Source organism: Pieris rapae, chromosome 6 (genome assembly GCF_905147795.1).
Source record: "Pieris rapae chromosome 6, ilPieRapa1.1, whole genome shotgun sequence".
Lineage (NCBI taxonomy): Eukaryota > Metazoa > Arthropoda > Insecta > Lepidoptera > Pieridae > Pieris > Pieris rapae.
The window spans coordinates 5054069-5075959 of record NC_059514.1 but is presented as its reverse complement, the minus strand read 5'-3'; the positions used below and the strand labels follow the sequence as shown (position 1 = coordinate 5075959).

Here is a 21891-nt window from a genome sequence, read left to right as displayed (position 1 = left end):
AGTCGTGAAACGCAAAATTCCTGTTTATCCTACCAATAAGTAATAAATAGCTTATTTTGAACTCATCCGGACATTGTGAAACAGACCCATAGTGTATGAACATGTGATGTTTCATTTAATTTTGGAACTTTGAAAACTTTGTTTTTTATACTAACCTAATATATTTTTTTAGTAACACAATCAGAGCAAGAAAGATCATGCATAGCCTTGCTCCGGCTGCAGCGGAGGTGTGGTCAGTTCCTCTGGGTCCATGCTGTGCTGCAGCTCAAAGATAATTTGGAGAATTCTCAACGGCCAGTCATTGTGTGCACGAATCAAGTGTTAAGGTAAGAAAACGATATCAATTATTCACACTGTCTTAAAAAAGGCTGCAATAGTGGCTAATATGAAATGATGTATTAAAGTTCAATAAATGACACGTAATAAACACGTGACCATGCTTACTGTTCAGAAAATAAAAGAAAGAGGCTGATATTAAATGCTTTATTTCGATAAAGTATCTTTCCTTTTAAGCTTCTACTTTTTGAATTATGTTATTATAAATAAATATTTTGTGAGTAGTGTTGGTCTAGGTGCTTCAGCTTGCGACTGTCATCCCTAAGGTCGTAGGTTCGAACCCCGCCTCTGCGACTTTCTTTTTGTGTGCGCATGTAACAATTCGAATGCTTTAGCAATGCTGTAGCAAGCCAGCATCTTAACATTGTGAAGATGCTGGCTTACTTTAGACCCAAAAAGTCGATGGCGTGTATAAGGCACAGGGGGATTATCACCTACTTGCCTATTAAATTAACAGATCATGATAGATACAGAAATCGGAGGCCCAGATCTAAAAAGTTTAAAGTGCTAATTTTTATCTATTCATTACGTGCCAACTGTAAAACATAACATATTTTTTACAATGAAAATAAATGACAACTTAACGAAAAACTTTGCATGAACTTACTCTATTTGTATGATAACCAATGTTATTTACTATAATTATTTATTTATTTACTTAATTACACTTCTCATGTGACAAGCAACATGATGACAAGCGTAATAAAATGTTCTATTTACCTTACGTGTCATTAATCCCAAATATCATGAATAGCCAGTGCTATTTTAATTATGCAATCATAAATTATTACAAAATCTATTCACTCTAATTGTATGTAAACAGTAAACAAGTTGCTAACTATGCAAAACTTAATGGAATATTGAGGAGCGTATATTTCTCGTTTCCCGCCAATTTGCGACTGCTTCCTCTGGACGCATAAATCTTACGGACATGATGTAGGCGGCAGACATGATGACAATTTGCAATCCTCTTTTATACAAGTTTCAATTCAAAAATGTATTAAGTTGTAGCATCCTTATTTCTTGTAAATTTTGATTTATTTAATATGATGTTACTCTCTTAAATATGATTACGGCAGTAGTTTTTTCTACGGATTTAGTATAATAAAGATTTTGTGTTTAAAATTCCCCTTACATTAATAATGGTAATAATTATGTATTAACATTTCTATTGGGTAGACCATTTAATTGACATTCCAGGTTTCAACGTTTAGATTTATACAGTCAGCATGTCAGAAATTAGAAAGTTTTATACAGTCAGCATCTTATTTTTATAGACCTATAGACAAAAAAGAAAATTGGGCAAACGTACAGGAGCGTCATCTCATGCTAAGTGATATGCCCATGGACCCTCAATACGTGTGAAATTTCTTTATCGTATGTGCGGTAGAAGTCGCAGAGAGATGAAGCCGTTCACAAAGTGACTGATCGATGATTCGATTCACTTCGTTGCATAGGCATTATGTTGATATTTTCCCTAGGCGAACTAGCTTTCTGTGTACTACTGTGATTTCCAGGAGAGGCCTTTCCTGGGATAAATAGCCTCCAAACTTAAAAAATGGGCATCTCCCCGTTTAAAGGCCGGCATCGCACCCACTAACAAGAGTGACCAAAGACTACGGCATAGTCTTTGTGGCTGTTCCGTAAGCTCGTTTACCTGCCATATAAGGAACTTAAATCTGAACTGCTTTATCAACAAACATAACAAAGAATTTTCTTAATATTTGCTATTAAGAAGGAATCTGTTACATTAACATACACGTGCCTAATAAGAATACCAGTGTTAAGTGAGAAAGTCTCAGACATGTGACAAATGATGCAATTCGGGGGACAATGTAGAGCTTGGAATACCAAACACACCGAGCGGTGTAAGTTATTAGAAGTTACATTCGAATTGATCTCTATTTGTCCAAAAACCAGTTCAGATAAACAGGTTACATTTTGTAAATATAAACATTATAACATGACATTTAAATTAAATATTGAATACACACAATTTAATTTGTGATATTTTCTTATTCAATAAATTCACGTCTTTCTAAAGGAATAAAAAAAGGCCTTAGATTTCTATTTCATGATCACTTGTTAATCTAAAAGGCAAGTAGGGGAGAAACCTTCTGTGCCTGCCGCAAGCTGTCGACTTTTTAGGGCCAAAAAAGCCGGTTCCTCACGAGGTGTTCCTTCCCCTCTCTAGCGAAAGAAATGCGCAAATACAAAGAAATTCAATTAGTGCACAGCCGGGCATCGAACCGACCTTAGGAATGAGAGTCGCACAATGAAGACACTAAGCCACCACTGCTCACGTCTATATAAAAAATACCGTGACTCCTGCAACCAAAATCGAAAATCATTTAGCAAAAATGCTTTATGCAAAGCGATTTAACTATTATGTCTTATAACTCGCACCAAACTCGATATCTAGCCTGCTGATTGTTTGGGTCAAGCGAGCTGTCACCTCGGCTGATATTAATTTAGATTTACAATCTCAGAGGCTCAGTACAAGCGACTAATTCGATTCTTAGTCACTGCATAATGAGCTAGATAACTGAATTATATAGCTGTCGGTGACATAGCGTGAACTTTGGCGATACTAATTCACTACTCATTACCGAAACAGCGTTGTTTCTACCTAATTGATATTTATTACGGACGCAAGTTTCATGACAAATAGCATTCGGGAATAAATAAGATATAAGGCAAGTTGTGAAGCATGATACAATCCATTTGAATTCATCTTTATTGTTTCGAGAAAAATATGTATATTACAATATGTGATAGAAGATATTTATTTTATTATATTAGGTACATTATTTTACCTTAGAGGCTGATCACTTAACATTAGATAAGCCGCTTGTGTGTTTACTTCCTGATTTAAAAAAACTTATGCTAGGAAGTACTTTGACTTATATTTGAAAACTGGCAGTAAATGTAAAATTAGAAGCATTTACTATCCTATTTTGACGTTCATAAGTGTACATTGTGCTACCTATATGTAAAAATTATTTCGATTTTGACTACTCTAAAATAATCCCACATTGAATTTACTCGTATAAAAATTCATAATTATGAAAACCTGTTAAACCCTTTATAAAACAATGTAATCATTTTCTGCATAAAACAAACTTGATTCAATTCCCTCAAACGAGATATGAAGCGTGTAATTTAACAGAATTAGCTGGTTTTCACGTGTTTTCTTGCTATAAAATATGGTTGGGAATAAAGTTGGCTGATCAGAGGCGGCGCTTGTTAAACACCGTTTCTCACATCACAACAATAGCTCTTTGCGAGCATATTTCAAATCGGATAGCAACATCGCTTGCTCGATCGGCTAGACGCCTCAACTTCATAAATCACCCCCTTACAATATTTATTCGATGTTACTCCTACTACGAACTTTACCCGTCTTTAAAAAGTATAATATTTATACATGGGCCATCATAAGAATGTCGTGAAAAGGTGAAAACTATTTCCGAGCAGGCCCTCGCTTAATTCTGAAATCTTAATTTACCCGTTCTTACTGATTAATGGCAGAAATAATATAAAATAAAATTATAAAGATAAACCAATCTCAATAAAATTTTATTTATGTACAATTTAAAAGATAATTGCTACAATTATAATATGATATTGCTGGATATTGTAAAATAAACATCGTTTCTCAAGCGGGGGTCGAATTTGTTTTAAAATGGGGTCGCAGTCTGTTGAAAAATAATAAGTACAAACTATATGAATGTACAAAAGATTGTTTAAAAAAAGCGCACTATGTACATTGTACATATTATTATGATTTTACAGTTATGGGATCGCAAGACTGTTTTTCTTTAACTTTTTTTCGTTAACTTTTTGTCTTTTTCGACATAAAAATGGTTGAGAAGATGAATTGAAGAGAAGAATGCTTTAACACAAAGGAAAAACACCATTACAATTCCCGAGAATTTAATTAGGCATTGAAAAAAGCATGCTTAGTAAACGTTTGAAACACAATCTCGCTACTCAAAACGAAACGATTTTGATAAAATTTGTGTGGTAGGGGTTCTGTTCGTATTGATATCTTAATAGGGAAGTTTGTGTTAAAATTATGGCAGTAAATTTTTCAGCCAAGTGAAGTATACGGTTAAAAATTATCAAGGCCCTAATAGGAGGCCAATTATATATCGGTGTCAGACAGTGTATCCTCAATGATTGGAAACCATGGATTTTAAAAAGGTTTTAAGACAATTTACTTAACAAAATACATAAGTTAGCGGACCTTTTTCAATGTCCGTTGAGTGAGCTGGCAAAAGTAATATTATTTGTTAGTTCCTGCATTTTGTCAGTAAATTTCTTGTATTTTTATTTTGTAATTTCATATATTTTTCTTTTGTGGTAATTCAGGGTCACCTGTTAAGGCAGGAGTGTTTTTATAAATAAAGTTAAAAAAATGTTCCTTTAAATTTTAAGTTTTTTTAGCGTTTCTAATTGCTCAATTGAGAAACATGGTTTATACTTACCTAATAGCATCTTCAAAATATACATCAGTCACTGTCAGTTAATAAATGTAGGAGATTGCAGAGGTCAGTGGAAAACAACGGCACCTATAATAAATTCATATATTTTAAGAACCTACATAGAAGCTAAATCGATTTGTAGGCTATATTTGTCTCGTCAATAATATAATACAATAAATTTCGGAAAATTGTAATATTTATTCACGCGCACGCATGTTTAAATATGCTTGGAGTTCTATTTTCAAAGGGCTGTAATTGTAAATTAGATAAAATTGAGTTGACTTATGAGCTATAAGTCAACTCTTATGTTTATTTAAATTCGGTAGAAACATAGAAATAAAATAAATGTTATTTTATTAATACAACCGTATTTACCTAATAATAGCAATTATTTGTTTAGACTTACCTCTGGAGCGTGTAATAATATTAAGAGAAATAAATAAAAAAGTTATTTTTATATTATATCAATAAACAATTTCAGTTACGAAAATATCATAACCTTTCTTTTCTAAATCATCGCGTACCTGTTTTATGCTGAAGAAAAGTTGTATGCCATTATGTAGACACATTTATGTACACTATAAACTTATTAAAAAACCTACTAGCCTATCCGATCTAGACTCCATAATCAAACCAACGCCCCAAGATCTCAATTCTCATACAGTACCCATCGAACAAATAATTCCACAGAAAATTGACCAATTACACGTTAATTCATAATTACCGATCGACGTACGGGCTGTAATCATAATACCTCGTCGGCTGTTTACGATAAATACTATAGTGCCTTTACATGGTTTTATCTCAATTACTGGGCTAAGCAAAAATGTCTTAACTTGCTGATTATGCCCGTGACTTGGTCTAGAATCTATAGATAAGGCTTTTATTTGCTTATATCACAGTTCTTTAGTTTTACTGTTTTCGAAATTTGAATTTGGAAACTTTGCTCGCTTGTACGATTTAAGCAACATCTCCATACACATCAGGTATTTTGTGCACAGAAAAGTTTGCATTCACTTCAACCCAGCAAATCCTACACGATAATTTCTTGACGTTTAGATTTATCCATTTGTTGAAAGGGAAAGCTTTCAACTAATTTCATTATAAATTTAATCATTATAATTACTCCATCATAGGTAACCTAAATCAGTACTAGGCAAACACATTAAAGCTACAGGTCTAATGAATCACGTTCTCGAAGGTCAATTTCATTATGCAATGTATGTACTGTTTATCCGTTTACCCTTTGATTCCAGATATCAGTAATTGTAAAAGCGATTTGTCCAATAATGTAAGGTACAATCGAATAGGATCTAAGATACAATAAAATATAATACTTAATTATAGTTGATAAACGTACCTATAATATATTAATACTAGTTATACGGATACATTTTTTAGAACTGTATAAAAAAAACTTTCATAAAATTACTCGTGAACAAATAACTAACAATTTTGTATTCAATAAAGGTTATAAGAAAAAATATGTGAACCTCAGATTTTATTGATAGTAGTACTAATTACATAAATTATTTATTATATTTTATGCCTTGCGGCTAGGCTATCATGACCATACTAATTCATGGACAAAAATATAACGGTAATGGCTAACGAACAAATAATCTAAACTAATTAAACCTTTCAATTAGTAAGGTTCAATTGTAGTGCAAAAAATAACATTAAATATATTCACTTTAGAAATAAATGTAATAAAATTCTAACATTCAATTTCTCGACGGCCATTCTACAGTACCTATAGTAGATAGTGTTTTCAGAACTGTGACAATTCTCTGCCTGCATTATCTCAAAGGGCTTCGCTTTACTTAAAAGGTCATATGATCGAGTAAACAATATATCAGTATTTAAATACCCTGATTGTAGTATATTTGGGCATAATATACAATATTAAACGCACGTCTTTAACCAAGTTTCTAAAACTTGGAAAAAAACAAAACATTTAAATATAATAATTCGAATGATTGAAAATTTTCTTTATCTGTTCCAATAATAATGTGCATACAAATAACTACGTACCGGCAAGTAATAAGTGTGAACTTCTTTAGATTTCGCACTACTTAATATAAACATTAAACTTTAGTGGTACCCATTCTCCGATCCAACTAATGGGCAAAACATGTAACAAAGTCGAAATATGCTGATGGTCGAATACCTGTTTGAATAAAAAGCGTACAACAATTTAAACACAATTTCTTTATCTATTATTATAGTGTCAGTTACCCCTCCTGAAGAAACATTTATTATCACGTTAGGTCTTTTGTTTGTTCCATCGTCGATTTTATTTAACTTAACATTAGTATTCCTAAAAATACAAATTCTTTATTTTTGGAAACGGCGTAGAAACACTAATCCAAAATTGTGTGTAGCGATCATGTAGCGATGAACAAAATCATCAACATAAACAATTATTGATAATTTAATGTATTGGCCAACAAAAATTAGATAATATTAATAATTTTGTTTGTCATTGTCAACAGCGAACAGGAAGCAACAGTGATGAAAGCAAACCCTTGGCTATACCATTACTATGCAGTACAGTCGAAGTTACATTACGGCTTAGCATATGAAGCAGCAACAAGGATGTATGGCCCTCCACCACCAGACATACAAGTGTATCCGCCGACTATGCAATATGCCCCAACTGCACCAGTCTGCATAAATGGGAATCAACCAGTTATGATGCCAAACTCAACTCTTCAACCCCATTTGACACACGTACCACCACACTTAGCACCAATTCATTATGCTTATGAAAGAACAGATAACGGACCTGTAGATTACTCCGTCTCTCTCCAAGACAGCAGGTATTGTTTAAAAAAGAAAATATTCTGTTATTGTAATTTTAGCTTATTTGAATTAACCAACGAATAAAAATGTATATCAATTTAATTGTAGATGTCTCTTTCAGATTCACGAATATACGAATTGAAGATACAAGGCTACAGCCGAACGTTAAAAAGAAAACCAAGTCAGAAGAGAAGCCAAATACACCTGTTCCTATTATGTCTCCACGTTTTGTAAATAGTTCTGGTGGGGATACATTAGTAGCCGTCGCTGGAGCGATTGCAAATCGTAGACCAGGTTCAAAAAACTTTACATCTGAATCGGAGATGGTAGACCAGTGGAATCCAAGTCCTACTTGGTCAGAATCTGCAGTACAGAAAGTTCCCGATGTCTGTCATCAGGACTTAAGTCCTTATGTCACTACGACACCTCCAACACCATCTGGGACCCCGTCAGCGTATACTCATAATTATAGCCATACTTTTGTGTTTGACTGGTCACCAGAACAATATGTTCCTCACACTAACAATAGATGTAGCACAATAACTTCTGAAAGTTCCTATCAGCAAACTTGGAGAAACGAAAGATCATTTGCAAATACAGAAGGAGTAATTGAAGATAACTGTAGTCCTAATAGATTAAGCTTAACAATGAGAGTTAGCAGGACTCCACCTGAATTACCCACAGAAGGGGAGATATTGAGGAGACAAATCGGTGAGTATACGGAAAATGACAAGAAAGATTTGATCCACATGATTGACTCTCTCGATCGATAGCATCGATTGTTATTGAACATACAGGTTGTTATTTTTTTGCTTTTTAACTGGTTCGAATCCCGGTTGTTATTAAAAAAAAATTTTTTTTTCTTAACTTTTAAATAGTAGGGTTACATATACAAACATAAATTCTTGAAAAAAATGACAACCGTTATTTTTTGTTACTGGAAGTTAATGTTAAAGGCAAATCTTGTATTATATAGTTATACGCTTTTACCTTTTATAATAAATATTGTATAAGGACTAGAGGAATCGTGTGATATATTTAATATTTTCTTTCAGATGAGCCACATGCAGATTCGCCAGATGCCAAAAAGCCGGCCTTATAACACAGCTATCTGTATTACTATAAATTGTATCGTAGACCAATACATTTTTTACTGGTCTTAGTATTTTGTACACATTTTTCATATATTGATTGTTACCTGTACTTCTATTTTGTATAAAAATATTATAATAATAGGTAATCTCTGGAACTCTCCTGTGATCTTCGCGTAATTAAGGTGTACAAAATCTTGTAAATAATTTTAGTAGAAGTTGTATATTATTTTTACTGAAAATGTACAAAATATGCTACCGTCCATTCACAACACATTAAATGTGATGATTTTAATTTGGTTTAATATTGTATATAGATTTATCACTTTTTGTGCAATTGTTGATTTTTTAGAGACCTAGTAAATAAATAATGTTTTTCGGTACGTAGTATTATTAGATTACATATATCCGTCCAAGGAAAAATTATACTAAGGTTTTAATTAAATACTTTACATTAAATACATACTTTACGTACTTCATATTTTTAAAGGTCTTTAGTTTGTTTTCATTTTTCTCCAGTATAAACTTTTAATTACTAATGGTCTAAGATCCAGCCCTAAATCGTCTTTCACCGGGGTGAGTAATGAACGAAACATTTCACATGAACATCATTTAAAGTGTAAAAACCTACTATCAATATACCTTTGTATACCTGTGAACCTTGTAGTCCGTCCAGGAAAAAAATAGAGAACCTAACAATTGCACATTCTGCAAGTCTCATACTTTCAGCTGGTATAAGATTTTCTTATTACTCTCATCAGTACGATTTTGAATAAAAAATCATTTTTTAATTAATAATTTAATATAGCCTATCCAGAATTTTTTCAGTGAACCCATTGTTTATTTATTTTTTAATATTTTAAATTTCATTTAAAATATGTTTCGTTCATTTCTCACCCCGGTGAAGGACGATTTAGGGCTGGATCTTCTACTATAATGCAATTTATACTTTCTCACATTTGACATAAAATGTTCAAAATTTAGCAAAATATTAAAGGTCAAAGAAATTGTTTTTAAGAAATTATTTCATCTAAAGTCGCTTTGAAGATATATTTTTAGACTAATAGTAATGTATTATAAAATATTTTATTTAAATTTACCCCTTTGTAATTAAAATGGTTGTGTAAATGTTGTGAAATAAAAAACGACAAAATAAATATTACTTCACAAATTTTATGTGAATAGCTAAAAGATAATAAATGAACTATTGAAATTAATCGAATTTATTTAAAAACCCCTTAGTGCACCATTATTACTTTAATCAAAGAAAACCATAAATCCACATGTAACATTTATTTCTATTGAAGACATCAATTACATTTATTCAGGTCGTAACCACATATTTCGCAATAGACATAAATCTCTAGCTGCATCTTTTCTACCGTACGGTGTAGTTAATTCATACAATCTTAAAATGATGGCCACATTAAAATTATCTGGAAGTGCCTTTATTAAAATTGGAACTATTTCACTTGGCATTTTCTGTAATACATGTTGTGCTCTTTCTTGACCACACTGAATAATAAAAACCAAAAATTCATAAATAAACCGTGTCTGAGGAGTTACATAACCATTTTTGCCAGCCAGTTGGGAAAATGTCTTAAATAACATATCTAAGGATGTTTGCAATGGCTCTTTTATAACAACTCCTGAACTATGCTCTCTTGAATGATAAACACTTCCATCTGAAGAGTTGTCATTTAGCCGTCGTAACTTATTGGAAGACATAGCCTCTAAATCTTCAGAATCTTCATGTCTGCGTTTTCTTGATTGATGTTTTGTTGTTATACTCTGATCAAGAGCAGCAAATATACTATAGACACATATCTTTGCAAGTACTGTGGATTGCGGCTCGACTAATTCATCAATTAATTTCGCATTATACAAGTACTGCGGCATTACATGTTGTAACAAAGCTTCAGTACATTTTTCTATATCTAAATGGAACATTGCCAATACAATATCTACAGATCTATCAAGTTCTTCTTGATACCTAAACTTAAGAGTCTCCTTAATGAGATTTGTAACAAACCATACATGACCAGCAGTGTTTAATAGACTTTGAACAATGTGTGTTGCATCAATATGTAAGTATCCCCTAACTTTCACATCATCCCAAACTGTTTGTAGTTGTTCAAGTATTGGTTTATTGGATACAATCAAATGAGACACTGTTTTTGTATTTGGTATAGATGGCGGATGGACATCATGTTGCAACTTTCTTATTATAGAACACATCAAAACTGCTCTCTCCTTAAAATTATCACTCTGTGCCATTTCAACTTCATTTGGAGGACTACATAACTGCTGAATCATGTTTATTGGCTTAACTGTTGCATCTTCATGTACAACATTAATGTATGAGGAGAGCCATACTGAACCACACACTGCAAGACAAGCCATTTTTTGCCTCATAGATTCAAGCATTCTCTTTACATCTACAGTGGATATAGAACCTTGCTCCCAAGCAAAGAGGACCTCTTTCATAACGCCACTAACATTCATGCACAAATCATGAGGTTTTAAATTAGTATTTTTAAAGTCAAAATCAGAAGCACTCAGGTGATGAATAAAAATGTCTACAAGTTGTTGGTCACATTTCTGCAATATTTGATTTGGACATTTGTATGCACCATTTTGGGGCAAAAACTCTTTAACCCATTTTTCAAAGAAGGAGTCCCCATTTTCATCCAAAACAGCTTCAGCGCCATATTCTTGAACAATTGAACAGAGTATCAAAAATGTTATATCAAATACATACACCCTAGATTGAGAAGCTCCTTTTTCACTTGCAGCAAGTAAAGCAAACTCATTGAACTTTATAAGTCTTGAGACAAATAATTTGGATTTCCCTTCAACAGTTGCAACAGATAGGATTGTATCTAATGTGGTTCCTCCTACTATTTGGCATAACATTGAATATAATGAATCTATAATCTTGTGGAAATCACCACCCATAGTCTTCAAAATACTGGCTAGAGTAGGTTCAGCTCGTGTGATAAAGTTAGGCACAGGTCCTTGAAGTCCAGTTGGCTCTAATTTTTGTAATTTAAGATCTTTAGTCTCACGTTTCTGGTTAAAATAAGATAAGTGGCTTTCAGTAACAACATTTAACTTAACTAATGGTTCCAGTAGAGATATTACACTATTGCAACTATTCTTAGCATCAACAACATCAAGCAATGGAGTATTTTTCAATAATTTTTCAAAAGCTTCTACAACTTCAACGGAATAGTCTCCATCTTTGCTCTGGGTCCCACATATATTATGCATACATTGTATTATCTGAGGTACTTTTAAAAATGTAAAAGCAGCCCATAATGCTTGTTTCATGGCATCTTTGCTGGCATCATTCAGTGAAATGAAACATGCTCTTATTAGTTCACTATATACTCTAGATAATGAAAATCCTTTAATTCTTTTTATAATTAACAGTTGATTGGAAAGATATTGTACCTCTGCACTTGGCTTTGCTAACACATTTATAGCAACAATTGCTTGTATACAGTATGTTACAGTTTCAGGTTTATTATGGAAAGGTGCTATTTTATCAAGAACCATATTACAAATCTTTTGAATAGTATCATGTATTGTTAGAGGTGCTTTAAACTGAGTATTCATCATCATAAATGCTGTTATTTCTTGACATTTCTTAGTAACCTCTGTATACTCTTCAGGATCATTTTGTTTTGCTAAATAGAACATAGCTATTAAGAAGTCTGAACTCATTATAGAATTCAGCAGAGAGGTAGACTTTTCCAAAAGTTCTTGGCTTTGAATAGGATTTGATGAAGGATATTTACTTAGTGAGTAGTGATACACTTGCAATAGCCACAAAATTATAGAGGATATTGCATTTGATAAAATTTCTTCCTCCATTTTACTTCTGCATGTGACATTGTCAATAAAACTTTCCAAAAACTCTAAAAGACTGAGTATGCAGTGAGGTTTGTGAAATGAGTCAAACTTAGCAATTCTTTGAAGAACAGCAGCATATGAAACAATGTGAGATGCAAGAGAATGCTTCAAATAGGATATTACTAGTTGATTAGCACCACATCCTACCATAGCCTGCTGCAAAATACAGTCAGCTAGATTATACAAATCTCCACTTACCCCCCTAGGTAGTATTGTTTTAATATTAATCCCCCACTGAATGTCAGTCCATCGTTCTCGCCACGCCTTCAGTATTAATGCTTTTAGTGAACTTGTTTTACTTGTCATTTTGCTTGCATCCATTGTCACCATGTTTTAAAATGTTTTATCAAGAACTTTTGCATTAATTCAAAAAACACTTCCAGAAATACCTGATATAACTTTTCGTTATTAACTATTGAAATGTATATATTTATAAGACTTTCTTGTTCATAATCCAGAACTGATAAATATTCAATTCGAAACTGTTCAATACATTTGGAAATATTTTTGATTATAAGTTTCCAATTTCCTTATGTCTTATATACAAAATATTGATAATTATTATTGTATGTTACAAATAGTTAGAATGTATAATCATAATGTATAAATATCCCGTCTGTCACGTAGCACTTTGACGGACAAATGGTAAACGTGACACTTTACAATCTTTACATTCAAACAAGATGAATCGAATAGATTCGTAAATAAAAAGCAGTTATTTTACTTGTGCCTAGATTACTGTTGATGATGTGTTGTGAGTCGCTTAATTTTTTAATATTCTAAATAGTAAATACACACAGTAGTAATAGCTATTACTACTGATACCAACTTCCTAAATTTTCTTAAAACTATAATTTTGTTAACTTTTCTCCGTCAATAGGATCCACTGACATCCACAGACTTAACACACAGAAATTCATAACATTAAATAGTAATACATATTATGTAAAAAATTTACTACTTATAACTATGAAAATAATAATTATGATTTATGGCGACATAAATTACACCAGTATATCAAAAATATTATCCACTTTCGATTCGATAAAAATTTAATATGATCTTAAAACTGTCAATAAGTTCCATAAGCCAGGTGTCAAATTCTCGTGTTATTACGATTTGTTTACAAAATACAAATTTACAAAGCAAAATACTTAAATAACTTAACATGAGTTTCAAAGGCTATAAAGAGAAAATTGAAGACGGCGATGTGGTTATTTTGTATCTAAGTAATAATCTTCACGCTATAGAAGTGTGTACAGAAATAAAAAACAAAAAAGGTGAAATGGTGGAAAATGTTTACCAAACAACGTTTGGTGCTCTCAAAGTAAAAAATTTAATTGGAATTGAGTATGGGAGTAGAGTAAGTTTGCTATGGTATATATAATACATAATACTTGATATATTATCAACAACATAACCTCTTGTTATTAAAAATTAATTTGGTATATCTAAGGGGATGCTTGGTTTAGGAGCTGCTACTGTTCCCCATAAAACTATATTTTTTATCAAATAGGAGAGCAGATTGTTTGGTTTGTAATTTTCATTGATTGCGTTAATTCAGATTGTATATGTATACAAGTTAAACAAATTATATCAATATTTGATAGATAAAAAATACTAACAAAGTAATAAACTTAATAAAACAACAAATTTAAACCAATTCTACAACTGTATATGATGTTGAGTATAACTGCAGTATTGCCTCCCATTAGGTAGAATTATCAAAAGGTTGGGGCCATGTTATTCAGCCAACACCAGAGCTTTGGTCACTGACACTTCCGCATCGAACACAAATAATATACACACCAGACATTAGTATGATTCTATTGCAATTAGATTTAGTACCTGGGTCTATTGTTGTTGAAGCAGGTTAGTGTTCATAAATTAGTCAAAATTTTAATATAAGCAAGCTTTATAAAACACGTGGAAGAACTCAAAAACTAAAACTTTATATTTCCATGTTTTTGTATTTCTATATCATACTGAGCTACAGTAAAAGCTTAATATGTTGTTTTACTTTAAATATTGATATGCAATAAAACATATTTTTCCATATAGAATCATTTATATTTTTTTAAATTTTCTACTGATATATTTGACAGGTACTGGTAGTGGATCTTTAACTCATGCTTTAATTAGACGGGTAAAACCTAATGGCCATGTTTATACATTTGACTTCCATGACCACCGTGCTAAACTAGCCCAGGAAGAGTTTCAGTCACATGGCATAGCAGATTATGTAACGGTGATTATAAAAATATTATACATCTATAATGTCAATTTAAATTGTGTAAATTTTAATATCTGTAAAAAAAAAATTTTGATATCCGTTACAAAAGTAACTATTTCATGTTATATAAAACAAAAGTAAACAAAAATGTTGTAAGGATAAAACAGCTATTTATTTTTATGTATTTATTTGATCTATAAATTTATTATAGATCAAATATATTGCTCATTTTATTATAGTATTTTAATAATAGTATATATTTGTTATGATACATAATAAAACTGGAAACACAGTTGCTTATGTCTGTCTAGTGATAATAAGTTTTTCTATGCAATTGATGCTATTACTTGGGTAACTCTGAAAATGTTTAGAATTGGCCAGTTAGAAACATTGCTAATGACTATACTATGAATAACTTTTTTGCATTCCAATTTTAGAACTTTGTGGTAGCCCAATGTAGTATATTGCATTCATTTGTCATTCAGTTTTGTGAATTGGTAACAAATCTAAAACTCTTGTTACACGTGAAAAAAAAATCGGTCAATGATTTATAATGACTTTCGTTGTGCGCTTACTCAACAACATAGCTGATAAGCTGCGATTAGCGTTTCTTGATGAAATCCCATCTCGCCCTATTGAAGGAAGACTGGGCACACACTTTTATCAGTGGTTCCATCGAATGCGACCATGTGTAGAGAGGAACGGAGATTCTTAAATACTTTTGTTTTTCGAAGCCGTTTTCATTCTCTAAACATTTTCAGTGTTACCTACGTATATGCCAAAAGCTATTTGAAGTGCCGTCACCGTTTATAATGGTTTTCTTATTTTTATTATCTTTTATGTTATTATTATTATCTATTGTATAAAATATGTTTCGCACTGTTCACAATTAAATGCTTTACTGTACTTTAATTAGGATAGCCTGGAAGACCGTCCTACAGATCGATAAGACCGCCTTTCCATTATGTTTGTTCTAAAACGATTTTTAATATTATTCTTATAATTATATTTTTAATTATTATTATTATATTATTTTTATTTTATTTAAAAAAAAGTGTGAATAGATAAATGTAAGGCGTATGTTGCATAGTTCAATTATTGCTTTGGCCAGATTGTTATTTATATAATGTCCTGTTTTTTTTTTTATGTTCATAGTAGTAGTGAATATGAAGATCGTGTCTAATTTTAGGCCCAACACAGAGACGTGCTAGAAAAAGGATTTAGTGAACAAGTATCTGGACGAGCTGATGCGGTGTTTCTGGATCTACCTAAACCATGGGATGGAGTTCCACATGCAGTGGACGCTATAAAAGCTCAAGGTATGTTCCATTTTTAAATTTTAATTTTGAATAAGGGAAATAAAGAATTTTGAATAGGTACAGTGGTTTGGGATGAAAATGAAATACTAATTGAAGTATTAGTAGAGCAGGAGAAAGTTATTAGGAAATACTCTATTACTCAATATATATTTGCTACATTTTAAATGATTATCATATTTCGTACGCCGATCTCTTCGATACCTTTATGACGCGTCCATTACACATACAAATACAAATTGCAACAAGCCCAGGCATAGATAAGCTATCTACAGGAAACTACAGATCGTTATAAATCGACAGAATCGATTGCGATCTGATCACTCGGTGTCGATTATTCGATCTCTAAGTTATGCGTTTCTATTCATTAGACACGCTTGTTGAACCAGATAACGAATTTTGTATCGATTAATTGATTTGAGTGTCACGCGAGGGTTGTCGAAACATTGATGTAGGTGTTTGTTTAATTTGAATTTCTCCTTTAATTATCGTAAAATAGAATCGTGATGCGGCGATTAAGGGACTGTTACGTTAAGAAGTGTCCATAATATCAGATAGTTAGACTAGTACCAGTTTACAGTAGTTACTTTAAGTAAATCGTTTTTAATTTAAGTTAACAAAATTTAATAAGACCTTAATTGCATGTTGTCTTGTATGTATCCTGTTTCGGATTTTAATTTAAAATTCATAATACTTCGATATCTCTTTACGGTTAGAATGAACAATAAACGCAAAAAAATAATGTTTAATTACAGCGAAGATTTTAATATACGGTAACTTACATATCCTCCAGTAACATGCAGTCTGTCCCAAATTAAAAATCAAATTCCTAACCATAGACACTGAAACATAACAAAATGCTTCCTTTCGTATTCACGGCCCTTAGTAATCCAGACCATTTAATCTAATTAGAGCCCCATAACTAAGATATACATCGCAGCCACTTACCAAATGACACAATTATCCTTGAAGGCTCTTAAGTCACCTCCTGTCCATTGTCATGACGACATTGAACTTAAACAGCTCGCTTGCTAATTTACCATTTAGATTTGCTGATACAGCAGCTTTATTCAATTGTTTGTTAGCTAATATTTAATCTAAATATATTTATTACATATAAAAATTACTTGTATTGGCTCGAACTAGAGTTAAAGTATTGAGATTGTGATAATTGATGAATTATAGAATGTGTACATTCACCACGAAAAATTGTATAGATGTATCATAGAAATTTCAGATATAATCTTATTATATTATTATCGTGTTTATTAAAAAGACTAAAAAGTAAATTGTAGCTTTCGCATGTTTTTTTCACGGGTATGCATTAATAACTGCTGTCATTATTTATTGTATGCATCGATCACACCTTATTAATAAGGCATTTATAATGCAATGCGTAAGATTTGGGAAGCCTTTAAATAAAATATACACAAACTTTATTCATAAACTGTACCGTAAGTAGTAAAAGCTTCAAGTAACTATTGATTGTCTTTGCAAGTAAATAAATATGGCAATATTGTTTAAGCCTTAACACGATTATTGGTCTTAATATATTATTGCATTGGTTTAAGATCATTATAAGCCCATAAAATCAAAGTCACCCACTTGACTCCCACATTCATTGCTTGACTAAACATCTCATTCTATTTGAGTAAGAACTGAACCTCCGCCGTCATAATAAAAATGTCTAAATGGTCCATTCGTTGCGTATGGAATAACTCAGTATAGGTCATTACATCGCATCCAATATGGTTCCTTAAATAGTGCCGGTATTTACGCTTCTGCGCGGGAGTCGATTCTGATAAGCGCGTCTTACCTTCGACTTACAGAACTCGACTACTAATGAAACGCTCAAAATTTTGGTAACAAGAATATAAAAGCAAGTAAACTCTCTTATAAGAATTGGACCTTTACATATGCTTCTAAAAATGTAGGTATAAATTAACCGTGTTTAAAATTATGTATTCTTGTCGAGATGTATGGATATTCTCTAATCAAAATTATGTAAAAACCGCTCAAAAGCTCCCTGTACTCTATAATCTAAATATTAGACGTTCATGCAACTGTGAATTAGAATAGGACTCCAGTTAACATGTAACTTATACGCACTGTAACTTGAACCGCCTCGATAAAGTACTGAATTATTTATTGCAAATTGCCAACGCCAGTGCCTAACAAAATTTTAATACTTATGAGTGCTTATATATTAACGTTGTTACATTTAATTACAATTATACAGATCCGTGTCGCGCTCATAAGAAATATAAATATACGAAAAGAACGAATATTCCTCCTTGAAAAAGACATTGCGAATGCTTAAAACTGTCTCCGAAACATCAATTTTCTTTTATCTATCATGTAAATATTTGGCATATTATATTTCATACAATTACTTTTCTAGTATTTTTGTAATATGCTGGTATACCATTATCTTACATTACCGACAACCATAGCGTCGGAATGTTTATTTATTTAACTAATAAGTTCGTATTTGTAATCTCTACTCCAGTTATGTGTAACTTTTTGCACGCTTTTACTATCGCAACGAGCATAGACTATCCAAGGCAATATATCTTCTATACGTAATAAAAGTCGACACAATAGTCGTTAAGTATCTACAATCAGCGTATCGAGACGTACATTCGGCCTTTTCTTTTCTATAGCGTTATTTATCGGCCGTCGCTCGTTGTCCAAATATGTCCTATTTATAAATGGTCAGACACTGTGCCTAAGGCAACAATGGCTAACAAATGTATGGACTTTTCTCTTTGTTAATCGGATACTCTGTACAGTTTATATATATGTTCTGTAATATCAGCTCAGTATAAAATAAGCCTAACATAACTTCTCTCATTTATAAAACGAAATTCGTAACTACTTACATTAAATGTATAAATCAAAGCAGCAATACGTGTTAAATCACTGATTCCAGGAAAGCATATTTTTCATGTCAATGCGCACTTTATGGGTGCTAGATGAAACACATTAAGGTACTTTAGTTTTATCTTCCATAACGTCAACGCAAAAACCAAATAGAACTAGGTAATTAAAATAAATTGCGAGCAACAAAGTAAAGTAAACGGTTCCCATTGCACTCAGTGTCTAGGCTCAGAGATTCTCAAAGTAGAATTGTTAGTTAATATTGTTTATAATGGTGGTTAGTTTTGCGATGATCGTCAAGAAAAGTAGCTTTATCGTCGTGTCACTAAGAGCTTTAAATTAACAGTTGGTTTTTGTAATCATAAATGAAAAACCTAATAAGAGTAGAATTTTGAACTCCTTCGAATGTTTATCTAGTGAAATTATCTATTTTGGAGTCTTTGTACTTTAAAATACATTACATAAGTATCAATAGGTACAGTTTGGCAAATACTGGTTCTAGTAATCGCACCGTTTAGAACACTTACAAATGTCCGAGTGGGGAACATGACATATCAATGAAACTGAGCCCTCTCCCATGGTGGTCTGGACGTACAACGAACGAAACTCTAATAAGACAGCCCTTTAGCTCAACTGTCACAGTTAGGACGTTATCTTTTGGTGAGAAATGGCACCTTTTGTTGGACTTTGCGACTGTCCCGACGATTTTTGTCTTATTTGCATAATTTGCTAATGACGACTTAGAGGAAGTATTGTTAAAAGCCTCCAAGGCGTATATTGTTTTGGGTAGTATTAGTTTTTAAACCAGTAGAAAATATTCTCTACGTTGTGTCAAACGTAACGTACAAGTCCTTTTCATACAGTCTTGTAAGAACACTATTAATATTGTTAAATATGTGTAGGTCTTAATGTCCTACCAAACGAGTTCTATGTGACCTTAATTTGGCTGAACATTCCTTGATAAAATGGACTATTAAAAAGTTCACATATGAACACGCTCTTGATCGAAAAAAGATTTGTAAAGAAACATTGTTTCCATTTACCCTAAATGGTTGCGAGATGGCAATACGTAACATCATCGTGACTGACAATCGGTGACGTAGCAGTTTCGACAGCTGACAACATTATCGCAAATCCACTCCATGTCATATCGTTCAACAGTTTGACATTTAATCTTTTACAATTCTATTACAAAAGAACGCCTGCGCATGTGTAGTTTTGAAATTGATATACGGTATAGTGTTGAGAGACTACCCATATGTCCAATTACTAAACAGTATATATTATTCAATAGAACTATCATGTATATTTAGAATAAAAGTCAGATTTCTTATTCGTGGCTCAAGTGGACTAAGTTAATCAATGAGATGAACTTGATTTCCGGGATTGGATTCCGACGAAATTGTTTCAGTTTTGTGGATGTACTAACGGGTTTTTGATACAACTTTAAATGACTGATGCTAGAAGAAACACAACTTAATGAAGTACAACTATCTGCTCTTTGAAGCAGTTGATGCTATCACCAACAAGGAAGCCTACGCCTCCACTAAGAAAAACGAACCACATCTTGTGGTGTTGTTTTTCCGTTTTGCTACTGATTTTTCTGACTTCTAATATTTTCCCCTATTATTATACCAGCTTCGTGTAAGCTTTGTAAGATCTTTTATAAATGCGCATTTACCTCGACCTTATTAGTCCATTAAATTATTACTGCGATATTACAAGGTGGATTTCCAATACCAATGTGTTGCTAATAAATAATAGGTATACTAACATTTGGTAATTAGTCTTATATATGGGTACTATAAAATTAAAATGAACTATAAAACTCACGTTAAAACTGACGTTTATAGCTTTGTCCGTATCATAGTGCATAGTTTTAAATGAGTGTCAATTTCCTGATATAATAATGTTCAAAATACATTAGATTAATATCTCAATTAACACGTAATATTTTATTATCAAATCCGCCAAAGATAAGATCAAGGAAATATTCAAGTACAGTTCTTTCACTCCCTAACATTCCCTTGATAAAAATCTTATATCCTTGTCTTACCAAATACATGTCACTTATAATAGCTACATGACATGCCCTGTCCCCGTAGGCGCCACATATTAGAAATTATATTTTGATTCTTACGTACTTGCTAATAAGAGTGGCCGAATTATTAATTACGCTCATAGTCCATATTTATACAGTTTAAAGTATCTCAATCAAACAAAAATGATCGCTGTTGCCAACGAATAAGGATTGTTTAAATAAAGTGTGATAGCATAAGGTTTGTATTCACGCACTAAATCAAATAGTAGTCAATTAAGATAAAGCTCAGAGCGACAGCTTTGGACAATAGCGTATGACTAATCTTTTGTATTAATGTATGCAATAGATATGCGATTAATCTCGGTTATTAGTAATGAATATTAGGGCCGCATTACATTAAGTTATGTAATGCGGCCAATACCTCTGTCTTAGCTATTAATTTATAGGAACGCCCTTAGAAAGAAATTATTTGTTGCAACTGTATGTTTTAGTCGAAGTCGATAATTCAAAGATTCGTATTTAAATTTGAAAAGCATGAATGTTTTATTCCCACAAAAAGCGCCTTGAAAATACATATCATAAAGAAATTATATAACTATAATTATTACTATTACGGCTTCCTGCCCGTCTACCTCCTGTAACAAAAAAAACTAAAATATACTACCACATAAAGCCCATTAAATGGCAAAGTCATAGAACTTAGCCCTTTATATTTTTAAATTTTCTAAAGAGAAGGGAAATCTAAGAGAAACATGGTGCATATATTGAATCGTTCATATCACAC

General features: G+C 32.1%; 3 protein-coding genes across 3 annotated transcripts in view; 2 read left to right on the top strand and 1 right to left on the bottom strand.

The window, feature by feature from the left end:
* LOC110992460 (neuronal PAS domain-containing protein 4B) overlaps positions 1–9780 on the top strand; it is a 93193-nt gene extending 83413 nt beyond the window's left edge. The window contains exons 9-12 of the mRNA XM_022258289.2: positions 173–326; positions 7319–7645; positions 7750–8339; positions 8684–9780. Coding sequence (XP_022113981.2) covers positions 173–326; positions 7319–7645; positions 7750–8339; positions 8684–8730 — 1118 coding nt within the window. The 3' untranslated portion in view covers positions 8731–9780. The remainder of the gene's footprint in view (positions 1–172; positions 327–7318; positions 7646–7749; positions 8340–8683) is intronic.
* Positions 9781–9997: 217 nt separating this feature from the next.
* Positions 9998–13497, bottom strand: LOC110992403 (mediator of RNA polymerase II transcription subunit 24). The gene has a single exon (XM_022258215.2). It carries the CDS (start codon positions 12965–12967, stop codon positions 10040–10042), a length of 2928 nt encoding a protein of 975 aa, XP_022113907.2. The 5' UTR covers positions 12968–13497; the 3' UTR covers positions 9998–10039.
* A 194-nt stretch (positions 13498–13691) lies between these two features.
* The window catches only part of LOC110992405 (tRNA (adenine(58)-N(1))-methyltransferase catalytic subunit TRMT61A), a 47399-nt gene continuing 39199 nt past the window's right edge, over positions 13692–21891 (top strand). The window contains exons 1-4 of the mRNA XM_022258216.2: positions 13692–14000; positions 14353–14509; positions 14743–14885; positions 16060–16189. Of these exons, the coding sequence (XP_022113908.1) occupies positions 13806–14000; positions 14353–14509; positions 14743–14885; positions 16060–16189 (625 nt within the window). The 5' untranslated portion in view covers positions 13692–13805. The remainder of the gene's footprint in view (positions 14001–14352; positions 14510–14742; positions 14886–16059; positions 16190–21891) is intronic.

Coding starts and splice junctions, on each gene's coding strand:
- LOC110992403 (XM_022258215.2), bottom strand. CDS start 12,967: ATGGTGACAATGGATGCAAGCAAAATGACAAGTAAAACAAGTTCACTA.